General features: G+C 36.3%; 2 protein-coding genes across 6 annotated transcripts in view; one reads left to right on the forward strand and one right to left on the reverse strand.

The window, feature by feature from the left end:
* Positions 1 to 18,473, forward strand: part of LOC129567842 (uncharacterized) — a 268,094-nt gene that overhangs the window by 67,689 nt on the left and 181,932 nt on the right. The window lies entirely within an intron of this gene.
* On the reverse strand, positions 16,582 to 17,557 carry LOC129567843 (mite allergen Der p 3-like). Its single transcript, XM_055445205.1, has 2 exons — positions 17,004 to 17,557; positions 16,582 to 16,926 (listed from the first exon to the last, which is right to left on the reverse strand). Exons 1-2 carry the CDS (start codon positions 17,472 to 17,474, stop codon positions 16,633 to 16,635), a joined length of 765 nt encoding a protein of 254 aa, XP_055301180.1. The 5' UTR covers positions 17,475 to 17,557; the 3' UTR covers positions 16,582 to 16,632.

Below are 18,473 nucleotides of genomic sequence, written 5' to 3' on the forward strand. Positions count from 1 at the left end.
TGAAAATATCAATTCACTCAATAGATTTCAAAGCCCCAACACATCATGATTATAGCAAACAACGTAATTTTACCATTCATTCGAAATTGTGCAATATAAATAATTATAAACACTGCCGCATTCCCATGGGCGCAATCGTGCTGCTGAACAAAGTCATACACTCGCACACAAAGTCACAATCAATATATGAATTGTTTTAATTTTGGGACTTTTTTCTAAATAAACGCAGCCAACATTTATTTATCTGTATATCAGTTGAACACGTGACGATAATTATATCGTGGCGAGCAAAATGAAATAGTGTAGCGGAGAAGAAACAAACAAAAATAGACCAAAAACATCAATTCCGCATTAAAGCGATAAAAAACAATTTCGTATAATCTGGTGGGTTTTTGAGTGAAGCGCACGCCCAACGGTATTGTTTCGACGGAACAATGAATTAAATGCGAACATGTCAAAAATTGCTATCGAATTTGTTTTTTTTTTAACGGATAATTAAAATTCGAACTGAAATGAAAAGAAGAAAAAAAAAGAACGGTCAGCACTCACCCATAAAACCAGCAAATTAAAGTGAAAACAAGAGATGACTTGTGATTGGATTAAACTGTCACATTGGATTGTACAGTACACACACAACACCCCGACACCAAATGGAACCATATCGATCAAAGGCAGAAATTGACGAAAAAAAAATGAAAATAAGCGTTAAATGTTCCTAAAATATGAGCGCAACAATCAGTAATAACGGTGAAATAGTAGCAATTACATTGGAATTGTTTTAATGTTGCTTACACACGCATCGCACCGCTAAGCCGAATTCAGATAAATACGAACCAAATGGTAGAACGATACAACGAAATCAGCTTTTTGTTACGACAGAATGAAAGAAAAAAATACTGAAATATTCCCCGAAATAAACCAGCACCATCATGAACAGAAAACACCAAAATGAGTACACAATCAAACCGTAATAGTTTCGAATGAGTTTTTTTCCCTTTGTTTGGTTTAAATTTATTTATCCAACACTTTTCGACAGCTATCTTCAGATATGTGAATATATCACGAACATTCACCGCCTTTTCAATCAATTTGTGATGAAAATATGGCATATTTCTGACATTTATGATAACTGAAGCGAGAAAAAACGGTTCCCAGTTCCGAATGCAGTAGTGTTTTTTCCTGTTGGTGCTGCAATTGATGGATGTGTTTGAGTGGTTGTTTTTTTTTCTGCTTAGATCTAACGCATCGATAAGATTGATTGCATTCCATTCGCTCAATTTAATTAATGAAGAAAAATTCGATTAATTTTCCCGACTTTGGAAATGATGTGCCGTGCTGAACTGAGTACAAAGTGACAGGGCGCCGCGTTATGTGCGGTTGGGAATATCAGTGATTGTTATCGCTATTCCCAATACGAGAATTCCAAAGTGATAAAAATGAGCGTGCACACTGCACACACCGACCGAGAATAAAATTGATAGGAATTACAGGAATCAATTCGATGGTGAAGAAAGCATAATTTGATTGGATGACAAAACCATTGCGTTGTTACGTGTCTAAATTTATTGTGTTGATGATATTGGATTAGACACGTGCGATCACTATCATTATGGGCTGAGGGTGCGCGCATAAAAAAACAAACACACATTAAGAGATTTTCGTCAAGATATTGAATTTTCGTTCCAATTATATGTGCCATTCTTCCCCTTGCGATGCCTCTCTTTGATTTGTGATGAAAAAAATGCAATTTTCGACGTTAATTTCGACCGAACAAAAAAAAAATGAAGAAAAAATAATCGAAATATTGTCGGCAATGTAACTCATTTGAAACTATATTCCAATTGACGCCATTGAAATATGCCATAATTCACTGAATAACGAGGGGAGAGAGAAAGTCAGAAAAAAAAAGCAGTTGGCTCCCAATGAAAACAATGCTAATGTGCTTCAGAAAGTTATCGTCGTCGCTTGTGAACAAAGTGCGAACAAAAACTACTTTTGTACAGCAGTAGCAACAACAACACCGACTACGACGATGAAAAAAAAGAACACACGAAATATAATTCCAACGAGAGTGCACAAACTTTTTCAATCGCTATTTCTATCCCGAGTGGTGCTGGCTGGCAATGTGTTCGCTCCCAACGTTTATGATTCAATATAGCCGACGAACACACAGAGAAAGTTAGTTGAGAAGTGGCTTTACAGCGAATGGGTCAATGAATCAGTGTTATTGAAAAAAAAAGTTTGCTCAAACACACACGTACATACACGAAAGAAAATGTGCACACTGAATTCACAGAGTGTTAAACTCACTGCTAAATGCTGATATGTTTCACACAAAGGAAACTCCGTTGGCTTTGCGACGCGACTCCCAACGAAACCACATTGAACACGCTATCCCACGGCGTTTTTCATAATTTCCTTTTCCACCGCAAACAAAAAAATTGCTGGCACATTTCTTCATCGTCTACCTTTTTTCGAGTGCAACGGCTAAACGAACATTCGGCTGCAGTTTTCGTCCACATAAAATATTAAACATGTAAACACGGGCTGAAAAGACTGTACAGATTTTCTCGCATTTTCGCCACCATTTCCATGCAACCAAATTGAACGCACATCCATTGGTTACCTTTTCATATTCTGTTTATGAAAATTCAGCTTTCACCAACGATTCGGAACTCTCAAATTAGAAATTTGGTTTTAATAGCTCCTCAAATAAAAGAGACATTTTTATTTTCTTACATTTCTATTTATTCAAATAATTTCATACGAAAATGGCTCATTTCCTAATAACTATTTCCATTTAAGTAAGTACAAGTTCCTATTACGATTAGTTTAGGTTACAACACCAGCATCTACCGTTTTTCGAGCGAAAATCGGTGTGTTTACGCCAATGACAGGATTCATCTCTCTTACCTAAATGAAATCGGAACAAAATTGAATATTATAAACTTCAGAAACTTTTCTTCCAAGTATTATTGTTTCCTTTTTACCTCGCTCTTTGAACCAACATCTGGCGTACTTGTGATTAGTAAATTTGTATTGCGGGCATCCTGGTTCCACACTGTATGTTGGTACCTATGGATGACATTCGAACCCATTAATGGACAAGCAAATTATTAACACAATCAAAGTAAATGCAACTTTCATTTTGCAAAAACTTTATTTGCTCGGTTTACTAGACTTAAGTCAATGGTTTGACAAGGACTCAGTAGAGGTTGTTCAAGGACTGATGTCAACGCTGTTTTTTATTGTCATGTAAATGCATCCATACCAAGTGAATTAACCATACCGTGCATCCATATCTGCACTGAAAAAAAAATGTTCGTGATTAGTCTGAAACGGGTCACGACTCCTACTCATGGTCAGAAATAACAAATAAACCAAAAAAATCTCTAAAATATAATCGTTTCTCCACATTTGAGATTAAAATGGATTTAGTAAAATCTTTTCCATATTTCTCTGTATGTGGAAACAATTTTTTTTCTTCATTTAATCGTCTGAGAATAGGTTTGTTCGTTGATATTTGCAACAGAGCTTATCAGTTCAAGTCGCTATCGCCATAACTAACATCAAATTGTCGGTGCATTTTGAAGAGATTTTTTTCCGAAGGCGGCACATGTTCCTCCGAATAATATTCGTCACATCTCAATGACAAATTTATGCTGACCGTATCCTTTTTTAAAACTTATCACAAGGTTCAGATTGGAAATATTGTCTACGATTGTTATTGCAATCCGAATGAACAAAATGGCTGATTATTTCGTTCGTTCACAACTCAAATGAATTTGTGATGGCAAGTCCCAGAACAAATGTCTGATGTGTGCAAAACCACCAATTATGTGCTTTGAAATCGAAACTTCAAATATATTTGTAAATATAAAATATGTAAACATATTTGGATACTATTAATGATTCGCAATTCTGTTTGCCTAGCTGCTGAATCAGCAGTGCTGATGCAAATAAAATACAAATGTTCCGGTTTGTGTTCAACCAATTCAACCACACAAAAATTTTCTATTTCAAAGAAGTCAAATGAAAACAAGTTGAAATTCAATAAATTCTTAGAATAAATGGTTGGTGCATTCCAGTGTGGCCATATTAATTACTTCATTTTTAAGCCAAGATTGCGTGAGACGGCAGAAATATCGATTTGATCTGGCTGTACATCGGCGGTTACATTATTTTCCAAGAAATTATTATTTTCCACAAACAAATTGTTTGGTATTTGAACAACTTTTTTGCCTTCTTCAATTTGCGTGGCGTTTCCAATTAGCAACAACGATTATTTCTTAGGTAAATTTTCCGTCCAAAAGATCAATAGCAACAAAAGTATCACGATCAAAAGGAAATATATCTTTTTTACAGGGGCTAAGAATCGCACACTCACTTCCATCATTTCCGAAATATTCATAAAAATTGAAAAATGGAGGATATACGCGATTTGGAAGTTCAATCACTTTATTGCGCGACAGTAATACTGATTCATAGTGGATTTATGTGTTGAAACTGACAAACATTGTCAACGGTAAATTTGAATTTCTCTACGAACGATTGCACAGATGTTTCCAAAGGTACACAATTGTTCGATTTAAATAATGTAGAAACAACATAAATTTGACCTAAAACTCAACAATAAATTAAAGAAGCATTTGAACACCGTGGAAATATAAATGGAAAGTGGTAGCCAAATTATTAAATCCAATTGAAAATACTCGGAAATTCCATTTTAAATTCCTATTTATTTTAATTGACGTAATTAATGAAATACGATTTTGTATTTTTAAATGTAACAAAATGATTAAAATTAACAAATATTGAATGCACAAATCTAATCCTAATTGTTACAACGAAAAGCTTTGTTTATGTTACACACAACACGGTTCGTGTACTTTTCGTACAATTCCATTTCATTTACAAAATGTAATAAAACCATGTAAGATGTTTGAATTGGTTTAATTCAAACCATACATTCATTGAAACAAAGCATTTTATTTGGCTAATGCCAATAACTCGATTCCAACACAAAGGAAAATCAATGCTTCCGATAGACACTCGTATGGTTAGCACGCAGTAAATTAATTGAACTCAAATCGAAACATTCTAATCAAAATGATAAGAACCTGGCAATTTCAAAGTGAATTGTTGCCATTCAGGTAGTTACGAGGAAGTTGAATCGTTTTTTGAGTCAAGTAATTTGTGTGAAATTAACAAAGGACAATTGAAAATCATCAAAGCACAAATCAAATGGTGAATTTGCAATTGGGGCATTTGAAATCGATGTAAGTTGTATTTCTTGGTAACATTTCAATCAACCACCCAGATTGCAATCTGTTGGTTTTCTTTTGGGAAATCAATAGGCTTTCAGCCATAAATCAAATCACATTTTGGAATGTTGCAATCGCGATGAAATGTATCGAAGTTATAGTACTGGTCACAATTTGCGTGGCACAAAGTGATTTCATGAGAAAATTCTTCGGTGGTTATGTGTTGGCTTCACAAATGAATGTTCAAATGACGCTTATCAAAGAAATACTGATATATGAGCTGTTTCTCAGAGAATCAACTAATAATTATATATATATAGCGAGAAAAATAGTTTGTCTATAACGAATATGGCAAGGCAATAGTCACATACATCTGCATATATATATATATTCAATGCAATTAATTGCAATTTAGCTAAAGTACAATCAGTTTTTGTTCCATTTTGCAAAGTTGCTTTAATGTAAGAATATTAGATTTGTGACACACTTCAAAAATGCTTTCAGCAAAATTGGAACGGTTTTTTAATCGAATTCACAAGTTTCGGGCCATTTTAAGTTGAAGTCATGTTTTGAACTTCATAGCGCTTGGTCTTTCGCTGAAAATTCATCAATTTAAAAATGAGAAATTAGCAATCAAACCCCATAAAGAAAACAAGATAAAACTACGCGTATGAGTTATCGAATATCCTAATTTGTGGGTTGTTACGTCTGGTTGTATGGAAAAAGTGGAGCAGATTCCATCAAATATTTATTGGTATTTGATTGATTTTCATCGCATCTATACGTTGGAGTGGATCATCAATCATTTATGTGTTGAAAAAGAACCAAAAACCCACACATACGCAACGCATGCAAGCAAGCAGTCAAACGGAATTCACTGGTTCCACATTCACTTTAAAATGATTGAGGCCGTAATGTATCAGTCAGGATGAACAACAAAATATGGCTTCTGATGAAGATATAGGCACGGAAAAGTGATGAAATGTCAATTCTTTTATTTCTATGCTTTTATTTACGTGCGTTTGAATGCTCCAGGCTCTTTTTTCTCCATGGCCAACTTAATTTATATGATGTCAACATTTTATCAACCAATGCGTCTTTCATTTATTTATTACTCTTTCACTCAAACGCAGATGTTTCAAGTGGTTTTTATGATGAAATATTTCGCAAATTCACATCGCATGGAACGAATTCGATGATTGTGTGTAGTATATATGGCTGTTGCAATTTAGATGATTATCACCAAAGTTGAGCAAAGTTTCTTCTATAGAGCGGGAAAGAGTGATAACATTTCATGACCTTTTCCGGACATCAGCAGAATCGAACAATGTGGTTTGAGTTGGGCCACCAGTTTTCGAAAAATGAGCATGACGAAAGCAAACGACGGAGGGAGGATGCGAAACAAGAGCTTTCGCTAATTTATGACATGTTTTCATGATGACGGTGCAACGCACCAAAGTTTTAACTGAATCAATGGGACCGCATCAAATATGGGAAAATCAAGTTTAAAAAAAGCCATCAAATTGAATATTTTGAATATGAAGAATTGCGTCTGAGTGCACGTCGATGGGTTGGCTATTCAATGCGTTTGCTGCACCGCAATCCACTGGTCAACAGCGATCGACAGCGACGGAAAAAAAGAGCCGAATAACAGGAACCTGTTTTGCATTTTACATTTCTCAAGTGACACCACGATAATTTATTATGATTTGTTGCGGGAACGCGAATACAGCACCAGACTGTCGACGTATTTTGGAATAGTGACTTCTATGGAACGAACGCAATCTAATTGTAAAAAAAGCACGCGCCATTGAAACGGCGAAAATTTATTTGTTTGTCTGCTATTCATGCTGAGCTCAAAACATTGACTGTGCAAAAGCGTTCGATGCTCGGCGGTGGCCGTAGACACCACAAACCCTTTCAGTGGCACTTCCATTTTGATGCGAGGTGAACGCAATCGAGACTTAAATTCTGGCACTGAAACCAATGACACTTGACAATATCAATGATGAATGAATTTATGTGCGCCTTGTCCCATGGCGGCTCTTTCAAACGCATCGAACCATTATAATGGCATAAAAAATATACCAGTCGACGATTTGGCCATCGTCAATTCATTGCATTGAATCTATTGATGGTATTTGTATTATTTTTCGTCAGAAAATATAAATTAAATCGAAATCGGAGGGTTCGATGGAATCGAGTTGGTTTCGTATTTCTAAAGAAACGATACTCATTTCTTGGAAAAAGGATAAGTTTTTTTGGAAGTTTACAAGTGTTGGCTGGAATAAAGAGCGACACATTGACAAAAGATCTTCATTTAGCTGGCTTTTGGTTGTTGCGTCAAAGAAGTCGTCTGTCACTTTTACAAACGAAGTTAATGAAAAGACAAAACCGACATCGAAATTCTTCGAATAGACATCGCAAGCATGCGACGAATAATTGATGTAATCCAGTTGCAAAGTTCTAAAATTTATAAAATTGATGATTTTCAAAACGTGTTCTGCTGTGTCTGTGATCGAATGTCAGTTAACCTGATTTGGACAGTTATTGCCATATGTTTGATGAAAGTTTCAGGAGGAAAATTCCTTGAATCGCATCAAAGGACCAACAGATAAACATACCGCTATGGCATTTGACTCAATCGATGAGAGAGTGTGTTGAGGCTAATACCATTGGCAAGTGTATATAACATGGATCAATTGCAACTAGTCGAAAACGACATTTTACACCCCATTACTTGTACTCAAAACATGCACAGTACAGAGTACACACACACGGCATTCACAGTTGAACGAATTTCATTTTTTGCCCTAGATAAGCTTAAGGTCCATTCAATTGATTTAATATTTATTGGTATCCTCTCCAGAGGCCAATAATCAGTAATACCGATTTCCTAGTAATTACTGTCAGGGCCATTCAATTGGAATCTCGCTTAATGACTATTTAATTGGTTTTTCCGAAGACGCATCAGCTATATAAGTTTCAAATCAATTCTCGCACATTTATCGATTCTGAAATGTGTGTATGATTGATGAGCATGAGAGCGAGTGACAACGAATATCGTCACTCACAAAAAAACATCGAATGCTGTAAACATTTTTCCCATCAAGGAACTAGAAGTGAATTGAACAGCTTAACTCCATCCCGAAAATATCACATGGAATATGTCAAGCTGAGTGGTGCAACTTCCCTTCGGCCACAATGAATGTTCATTTGCAAAGCAAATCCGCTCTTGTATTCGATGCCAAAAGTAAGTTTCGAACCAATTCTTCGAATGTCGGTTATTACAGGGATTTAGTGAATTACCACTTTTTCTTGGTGAATTGCATGCAACGATGTCTTTTCTTTCAACTGATGTTTGTATTTTATCCAAGGTTCAACCTATAAATAACATTTGAACTGGAAAATTTCGTCCTTTGCTCAAATGCACTTTATGCACTTTGGTTTTGTTATACCAGCAATGAACGTGAAATCCATGGTTTGACTGAATTTATAATTGCTTTGCATTTCCGGAAATTCACCGTAGTTTCTGTACGGATTTGAATATGATTGCCATCAACATTGGATTAAGATTGAATGAATATTATTAGTTTTCAGAAAATGTTGATGCGTTTTGCATTTCCCAAATTTGCGGTTTTTTGTTTCGAGAAAATTGCTGAATACTGTTGGATAGAGAAATCCAAATTGATGAAATTATTTACCAAAATTGCATGAAACTACAAATACAATGCGATGTACGTTCATCGTGGTTATGGAAGTGGTAATTATTTTCATGAAATAGGATTCGGTGGGCAAACTTCACAAAATGATTCGAAGCAAATGTTATTGAATGAATGAATACTTTAGTTTCGGTTATGAGCATATTCTAAATGATGAAAACATTGATGAATGGTTCGTTGAAATTTGATATAAAAACCATATCTATTTTTAGTTTGCATGAAACAGCAATAAATTTCAAAAATTTTAATATTCTGAATGGAAATATTTTCCAAATCATAAACTGCACGTTTCGATTATCACGGCCAGAATTTTATCATTGAAATTGTAAAATTCTGGCGCCTCACGGAATGGCAATATCATCGCATGGCGGATGTGGTTTACTGTCATTAGATATGTATTTGCATCAATAGACGTCACATGGGATTCTCCCCAGAATGCATGTGAATCTTGGTGGTGTTGTTGTTTTGTTTTTGCGGAAATTGAAACTAAACCAATCGAACCAGCACTAGTTCTGCATCAACAGCAACAGAGGCAACAGCCACTTCAAAAAGCTGTTCGAGGAAGTGAAAAATACAAAATAGAAGCAGGTGGTTGGAACAGATTGGTTTCGTGGATTCAGTTTTAAGCTCATCCATGTTTCCATTGTGCGCTATATATTCATCCGCTCGGTCGCATTCACTTTCATATTATTTTTCGTCTGTGTCCGGAATCAACATTGAAATCGACATACACAAAGTGAATCGGGCGCAGAAAAAATGTATGGCAAACGGAATTGAACTATTGCGGATAAACAGAAGAGAGCGGCAGCTTATCGATACTGAGAGTTTAAACATGTTTTCCACGTTTTGTGCAAATTCAAATGGCAACCATGACAGTGGCATTGGTTAGCATCGAAATGTTTGCTGCCAAATCAAAATATAATTCGATTCTCTGGTGATTTTCAGCAGACACAATTGTCTCGTTCCAATCCGGCAGGAGCATCATCAACAGCGGCAGCAGCGCCGATACTATGCCTATTATGTAGATTGCGTCGAAAGTGATGTCAAATTATCTCGATGATTTCATGTATTCAACTTAAAAGTTCGATTGAACCGCAAGCGATTCCCACTCTTTTGAAAATTACTCAGCGAAATTCTTTAAATTGCGAACGGAAATTCCGTTTTCATAAATTCCACAAACAAGAGAATTTCAACTGGGTTTCGGATTATTTCCGACAAAATCAATGCTATCAAATTGATTGAAATATAAATTGATTGTTGATCCGATAATACAATGATCAATATTGAAGCATTTAATGGCATCAAAACGGAATGACATAAGTTTTCAAAACGGTGAAAAGAATATTGCTATAAACGATGGATTTGATGTTAGTCATCAGTTTACAATGTCGTCGTCATCGTCGTCGTTGCCACGATTTTTCAAATGGGCAATAATAATTTTTAAAGTTGAACGCGATAAGACCGACACTTTAATGCTGACAACCATATTCCAATTTTAATGCGAACAACGCGTTATGGTTTCTACTCATTTTTCGCTTCGTTCTTGTTACGTTTCTTTTTTCATAAATATTACATTTTTACAACTTCATACTGATAAGAAGTATGTCGCAGCAGCCGTTTGAACAAATTTTTATCGCTCGGTAACCATTAGCACAACACTTAAGTTTGGAGTAGCTGCAATTAAAAACTGCACTAAAAACATGTAGATTGCATGGCAGTTCAATCAAGCATGGCATTTTCAGTGCATCAGTAATAGCACTTGAATGGGACAGCCAACCAGTCAAATGTGTGTGTGTGTGTGCGAGAGTAAGCCTTCGCATGATTAATCAAGAACATATTCTCATTTTTTACAATTCAATTTCACGTTGTGTGACTCTAAAGCGTTTCATTTTGAAAACGTTCCCATTTCCAGTGAAAATGCGCACTGAAAAAAAGAGCGGACGTTGTTTGTTGTCGCTCTTCATTCGCGCCCTTTCACTCTTCGAGTATTTTACATCTGTTTAATGACCTGATGAAATTCAACTTATACACACACACACACACGAAATGCACATCGACGAAAGGATGAATGCCATCGGTTTTTTTAGCGTTCTCAACAGTGTAAATAGCCATCATAAAAACAGCAGTATTGATGACACAACGGACCCATTGAACCGTACATATTTTCATTACATTGATTCGATCTCTCTCTCTGAATATGTTTGAAAAGTGGAGCGCACTCAACTCGAACGAAAAACACATTTATTAAACGTCATTAAAAACATTGAATTTAATACCGTAGCCAACAAAGAAGCAAAAGAACGGTAATAATTCGTATACAAAATGTATTAATATTGTGTGGGATGCGGCACAATTAGCCTATCTTTTCTTGTTCCAGAGAGCCAAAGAAAAAGAATCAAATTCTTCAGGCAAAATTTCCTAAGTAAACAATAAACTTGAAAATGAAATGCGCCTTTTTCAGCTTTTTTGATAGACACAACGTGGTTTACTAAATAACCATTTTAAATGCGTAGAAAAGTTAGACAATTCGCACAAGCGAAAGTAATCGATAATAAGAGGCGATGAAGAGTTTTTTTTTCGCTGTCCATTAAAATTATGCGTGACAGTCAAAAATTGGAATTTGCATCCGATGAATATTAATAATTTCATTTTGAGCCAATTTTTGCGATCCGCGTGGATTTTCTTTTTTTTTTGGTTCTTCATCTTCGTGATTCACTCCATTCATGCCGCACACATTTCAATTAAGTGGCTGATGCTGTTGTTATGACAGGCTATCAAATGAAGACAGCTTGCCTTCGTTTGTTATAATAGATACGAAAATCTTGCAGCGGCTATCAAACGTGACGCCGCCATCACGCGCACACTGCATAATTACAAATGCAAATTTCATGCAAATGATATTCTTTGCTGTCTCTCGTTCTCTCGCATACACCGAACTGCTCGCTCGCACGCGCATGAGATGCAAAGCAAGCAGAACCATATCCATTTTCATTTTGAATGAATAATTACTCCTAATCGTTATTTCACTTCATATTCATTTATTCAATGCGCATGCAACTGTTGGCATCTCTTCACCTTTTTCATGTTCGGGGGGTGTGTGTGAGCGTCACTGATATTCAAATCCAATTTATGGAGCTGTCGAAATATGATTTACAAATATCAGGGGTATTTTGAAGGATTGGAATGAAACGTGCAGCAAAAGCAGCAGAAGATGATTAGATATCGCTTTAAAAAAAAGATATGATAATCTGAAAAACGCTTGGATTATGCCGGGGACAAATGGTTTGAGAAATTGTCTCTTAATCATTTTATGGCTCTCGCAAAATTGATGTAATGAACTTAAAAGCGAGATAGTGATGCGTATCATTGGTCTATCTGTCATTTTTATCAGATTACATTTATATTATTTTCTCTGCCTCGTTCGTTCGTTTGTTGATTAAATTCACTTGTTTATGCTTATTTTGTACCTCAAATTGAGCGGGGAAAAACTCAAGCCACACTTATGATGCTTTCTCGTGTTGGTTCTACTGTCTGATGACTACGGTTGTGTACATGGATCTGGGTTCATATGACAAATGGCTTCTGATTTATCATAACAACGGAACTTGGAAAAGAAATATGATGTGTGTACAATGTTTTTTCTTCTTCTAATGCCTTGGTTGGTTTTTATGAGCTGAAGCAAATGGATGGAATCCTTTGCCGGACACACACATACTCACACACAAACGAGCATACATACAACGAGGCCGAAATAACATACACTCAAGAGCTTAGGTCACACAAAGAATTAGGGTTATTATGTTTCTTGTGCGTCTCGCTCGTTCACAACCTCTTCGATGTCGTTGTATGAGTTTTTTTTTCGCGTCGCTCTTATTAGCGATTGTATGGCTGCTACAGGCATCTAATACTGTGCATTATGCCCATAATAAATGGATATTTCGGATTAACAGGAAAAAAAAAGCGGAATGATAAAGTGGCTGATTCCCTTTGAAAAGTGGCAACAAATGCTCGCTCAAACACACAACACTTACTCAACTCGAACACTTACTCGCTCGTGAACCGGCTCTTTCTTTCCCTTCTTCTCTCCCTGTCGCTCTCTTCTGGGAAGCGAAACATGCAAGTGGATTAACGACACTCGTACACACAAAACCAGTACCAGTCGTAGCAGAAGGCTACCACAAACAACCGGGCAAAAATGCTATCTTAATAAATAAAATATGATCGACGATACATGTATTAAGTAGCCCAAGCAATGTATGCATATCGTGTATATATTCGCAAGACCTTCAATCACATCCGAACATGTAAATATTTATTTATATGATGGAGGCAGTGCGCTCAGCGCATCATTTATTCCATTGGGACAATTTATTCGACATTACAATGTTTGTGTTAAGGTTTCAATCACTCAGTCGCCGCCGCTTCCAAAAGAATAGTGCCAGTGGCCGGTTTGTTACTAGTCAATAATTCACATGCTATATGCATATCTACACCGATCTTTTTATTGGATTTGGCGCAGCCCGTCACTATTCATTTGTATCAAATGGTTCGATTTGTGGTTTGCACAATGCTTGCGGCAGATTTTTCCCCAAATCAGATGAAATCAGCACCGATCAAACAACAAAAACAATCATCTGACGCGCGCGTTCAAATCCAATACCATCTAGTTAATTCAGAGCATGCAAACGCTGGAACATTATTTGTTTGCTAAAATGCACACGCCCAAATGAAATCGATGGCATTTTAATCTGGCCATTTATTCAATTACATTTCCCTAAATCCAATATTCATTGCATCTGTGTACATTTCTGTAGTACATTGGACCATTTGTATCACAAAATCCATTCCAATATTTCTGTGGCTTCCGCGCGACCATTCATCGAGAGAATTGGCATGTGTGTGTATGTGTTCGGATATGCTGTGTATGTGTGTGATAGCAGAACGCAATGGTGATTTCTATTGCGTTTGAAAACCATTGGCAAATGCTATTATCAACGAATCTTTTTGTTTCCGACCAACCGACTTGGTGGATCGCTTTTATTGTTTTATTGCTTTGACCAGCTAAACTACACCAACCATGAATTTCACCCGGCGGCCACCACCACCACTATCGTTCGTATACAAACACACAACGAGTGAAGCGAGAGCGTTAGCGCTTGTATCCTTTGGTTTGTGTGTTCCGCTTTTGGAGTTTCGGAGTGTATACGAAGCGTTCGTGGTCTGTAATTGCCATCCTTTAATATTAAGTCGGGCTATTAGCAGGCGAATCAAAGCGAAAAAAAAGAGCTCCGATAAGCGCTTGCCTTTTGATAATTTAATCTAGTCACGAATCATGTCTTTGTCAGTGCCAACCGGAAGAGGGGGTTAAATACTCGGGTTAACTGGCTATATATTCCTCTGTGCAGCTCACTGGAAACAGACGAAGATTGCCTAGAAATATCGTAAAATTGGTGTTAATTGCGTTTGATTATATAGTTGCAATTGAAATACGAATGTAAGGAAAAAAAATCCGCTTGAACGGAATGTGGAAACCACACGAATGGCAATCGACGATGAAATTAGAGCATTAAATATATGGTTCTGTGGAGGAAAAAAATTGCTGAAATAAAATGCAACACGTCTTTCGGAAACGACGTTAAAACACGGATTGATTGCGGTGCAACGAAAAAAAAGTAACTCTTGCCACCAATTCGGAATTGATCGAGGCTCAACACTTGATTTGATTTAATGTCAAAAATCTGAGAAAGGGAAGGAGAGAGAGAGAATACCCATGTTTTGACATTTCTAATTAGTCAAATGTAAATAAATCATTATCAAATGTAACGCTGTTCCCATATAAATTATGCATATGTGAATGGTTCAAATCATGAAGCGAAAATTGTACACAATCGTCGACAAATTTGCTGTTTTCGGCTACTGGATACATATATTTGTGGTTTCAAGTAATTAGACAAATACACGCCACATCAAACGTTCGAATTGCCATTACACGAATCATTCACTCTCTTTCTCTCTTTTTCTCTGTCTCACCCGCTCGCTCGCCTGCCAACTCTTTCCAATACATTTTGCACGAAGAACTATTCGTCTTACTTCCAAACAAAGTGGAGGAATTCTCGCATAAATCTTTCATATTTGGCATATAAATGTTCACCACATGTAAGAACAATCATCAGTTAGGTTGTGAATTTCACTACATTTTCGCCCATTTAGTCTTTGAAATTTACTTCGTTTGATCCGCTGTTTTTCGAACGTTATCCATGGGGTCGGTTTGTTGCTCACATTTTGTTTGCTGTGCGGTACAATCCACCATCACCACCACCACCAAATAGCACAACAGCAGCACAATTTATGTGCACACATTCGTCATTGGCATTGGTGGTGTCCTTTGCCGAACTAAAACCGACCAAGTCAACATAAAATATCATATGAAACACGTACGAAAAAGCGGCAATAATAAAAACCAAAAATGAAATGAAATGAATTCGGAATTATTTGAGCTGGGTAAATGTAATACATGCTTCGATGCTTGCAGTAAGACGATCGGGAGAGAGTGTGTTTGAGCAATTGGGCGAACGAATGACCGCGTGTGTTCGCTGACGCGTTTTTATGAATATTGGCTGAGTATATGATGAATTTTTATATTTGGCCACAAGAACCTCAACATATAAAATCATAAAAAATAAAAAATAAAAGAAAATTAACGAACTGTGCATACATTCGTGTACTGACGAAAGAAGTAGACGGGGAAAAAATGCTCATTTTTATCGTTTCAATTGAGAGAAAAAAATATGTGTCCAACATCTCATTCAGCTGAAATATTTTGGTACATAAACCAAATGGATACGGCACCCAATTAAATAATGAACGCCATTGCAATAGGAGAATTTCTCTTTACGCTTCAATTTTCACCGGAATACCAACGAATTAAGCATACTCGGCTCAAGCATTCAAACATATATTGCACATGTTTTACACAGCATCATGCATGTTTGCGATTAAAATTCTTGTTAAAGCGTGTAATGACATCGTATGGCTTTAATGATTGACTTTGATTTTATTACATTCATTCATTTAGCACTACATAATATATCATAATCCGTTTCGAAATGAAATTCCCTCGGAAAAATGACCGAGACACGGAAATTATCGTCGAATTTGATGCTCATTTTCCAGCAAATTTATTCGATATTTGAACGAAATCTAAAGAACTTTTTGATGGATATACTTTGCGCTCTCTCTCTCTCTCTCTCTCTCTCTTTCTCTCTCTAACATTTATTTTACGACTTACGATGAAATTCCTTATATACACAAACTGCTTTTGATTAGTCACACACAGATGTCTGAGTCAACAAACAGAAATTACTCATACCGCCACTTCACATGAGTGCGTTTAATTTACAGAGATAAGAGTCATTGCCTTTTTTCTAGAACTCTTATCAACACTCGACCAAGAATCAACGCGAACAAACAAACTATGAATTTTAAAGCAAATAAACACATGAACTGCTTAGCAAACATAAAAACCATAGAAGTATTTCTTGAAAACAAAAAAAACAAAACAGAACGAAAAAATTCCTTCAAAGGAATTATTTATACATATCTATAAATGCTGTTTATTTTCGATATTTTTTGCTTAACTGTATTATTTATTCAATAACGACCGATCTGATCCACGGTAAATAAGTTCGAATTCGAACATAAACATTTGGAAACTCTTCGTCGTACCACGATGCTATGCCGATCAATTCATTTTTTTCTGCTGAAATAAGCGCACTGCCATTGTCCAGCTCCGGAAAAGTATCTTCGATTGTTGTGTTTGTGCATAGAAATTGTGTATCGATATCGACATCGTATAGATGTGACAGATTTATGGAGCATGTGTCCAGCCCTGTCACTTTAGTCTGGTGGTATTTCAGTATTTCGGGCGTGTCCGATTGGTTCTGCGGTTTGAAAAAACAAACGACAAATTTTATGAGAAAATTATGTTTTCTTGCATTTTCCTTTTTATATAACGAACCGTTTCATCGATTTTCTCCCATCCAACGGCGTCAACCATGTCATTTTCGGCTGGTTTTTTCGTCGGCAAAGTGGCTGCTTGAACAACGGTCGGAATGAATCGAATGTCATTGCTGACTTTTATCAATGCAAGATTGTTTGCTAGCATCTTTTGTTTGAAATGCGGATGTACAATGATTTTCTCGATGTCTTCGTTCACTATTTCATTGTAAGTACGGTTGTGAGAACCGTAGCGTACGTGAAGTGTTGATACTGTGTTTTGGCTCACGCACAGCGCTGAACTTATTACCCATCGCTTGTTCAAGATAATACCGCTGCAAATATGCTCCGATGCAGACGTTATGGATGCAGCGAATAAGAACTTATGCGACGGAGCTGCCACATTCGCCTTTGCATGAATGAAACGTGCGACGGAACATTTAGCCATTGATACGGTGCAGATCCAGAGAAGAATTAGTTTTGACAATGTCATCGGTGAGGAAAATGAATATAAATCGTATCACACAATTTGTCTTTTTTTTAACACACAATTTTCTGAGTTAACAACCTTCTGTATCGAGTGCCACTAATGAATGAAGAGCTATTTATCCAAAACACTGGTAAATATTTGCACGCAATGACACAAGTGGTTCGTGGCTAAAAACTTTCAATTATTTCACGAGCAAACAAGATAACGAATCAGTAACTGATTGTAATCAGCAATAACGATCATCTAAGACGTAGCAATGTGATTGATTTTAAATCAATTTGATTGACCTGTTGACAGATAACGAGATTTCATTTTCGATTTAATGGGTCGACAATCTAATGGGGTTCTATTGAACATACGCACGATTTACGATTAACCAATGCAGATATGTATAGAGATAATGGCCTCAATATGTATTAAGCAAAACATTCATGGAATTTTGCTTTTAGCGCCCATAAATCATAATCAGAAACAAGATAATCGATTTCTAATTATTGCCATTTAGAAATGTTGATCGTAAACCTATCATAATACATAGTTCCTAATTGATAAAATTCCAGGAATATAAGTTGATAAATCACGCGTTTTTACCACACGAAAATCTATTTTTGTTGACAATAAAGCTCAAAGAAAAGGTCACCGTTATTATTTAAAAAGAAAACAAGCCATAAGCCCTATGACAAATGAAGAAGTAAAGCGTAGTTTACCACGCACGGCCAAGGGGGAAAGTACTAGATTTGTAGTATGCTATGCATAATACCAACTATGCATAATGCCAATAAGCAAAAGTGAAATACGGTTATATTTAGCTATTATTGGTATTATGCATAGTTGGTATTATGCATAGTTGGTATTATGCATAGCAATATTGAGCATTATTGAGAATTATGGAGAATTCCGAAGGATTATTTGGGATGATTTTTGTACTAGATCCCATTACTTGAATTATACAAATCTAGTACTTTCCCCCTTGCGCACGCTCTTGTAATGATATGCAGATTG

The sequence above is a fragment of the Sitodiplosis mosellana genome, unplaced genomic scaffold, assembly GCF_009176505.1.
Source record: "Sitodiplosis mosellana isolate CC-2019 unplaced genomic scaffold, AAFC_SMos_1.0 Smas_scaffold_12, whole genome shotgun sequence".
Taxonomy (NCBI): domain Eukaryota; kingdom Metazoa; phylum Arthropoda; class Insecta; order Diptera; family Cecidomyiidae; genus Sitodiplosis; species Sitodiplosis mosellana.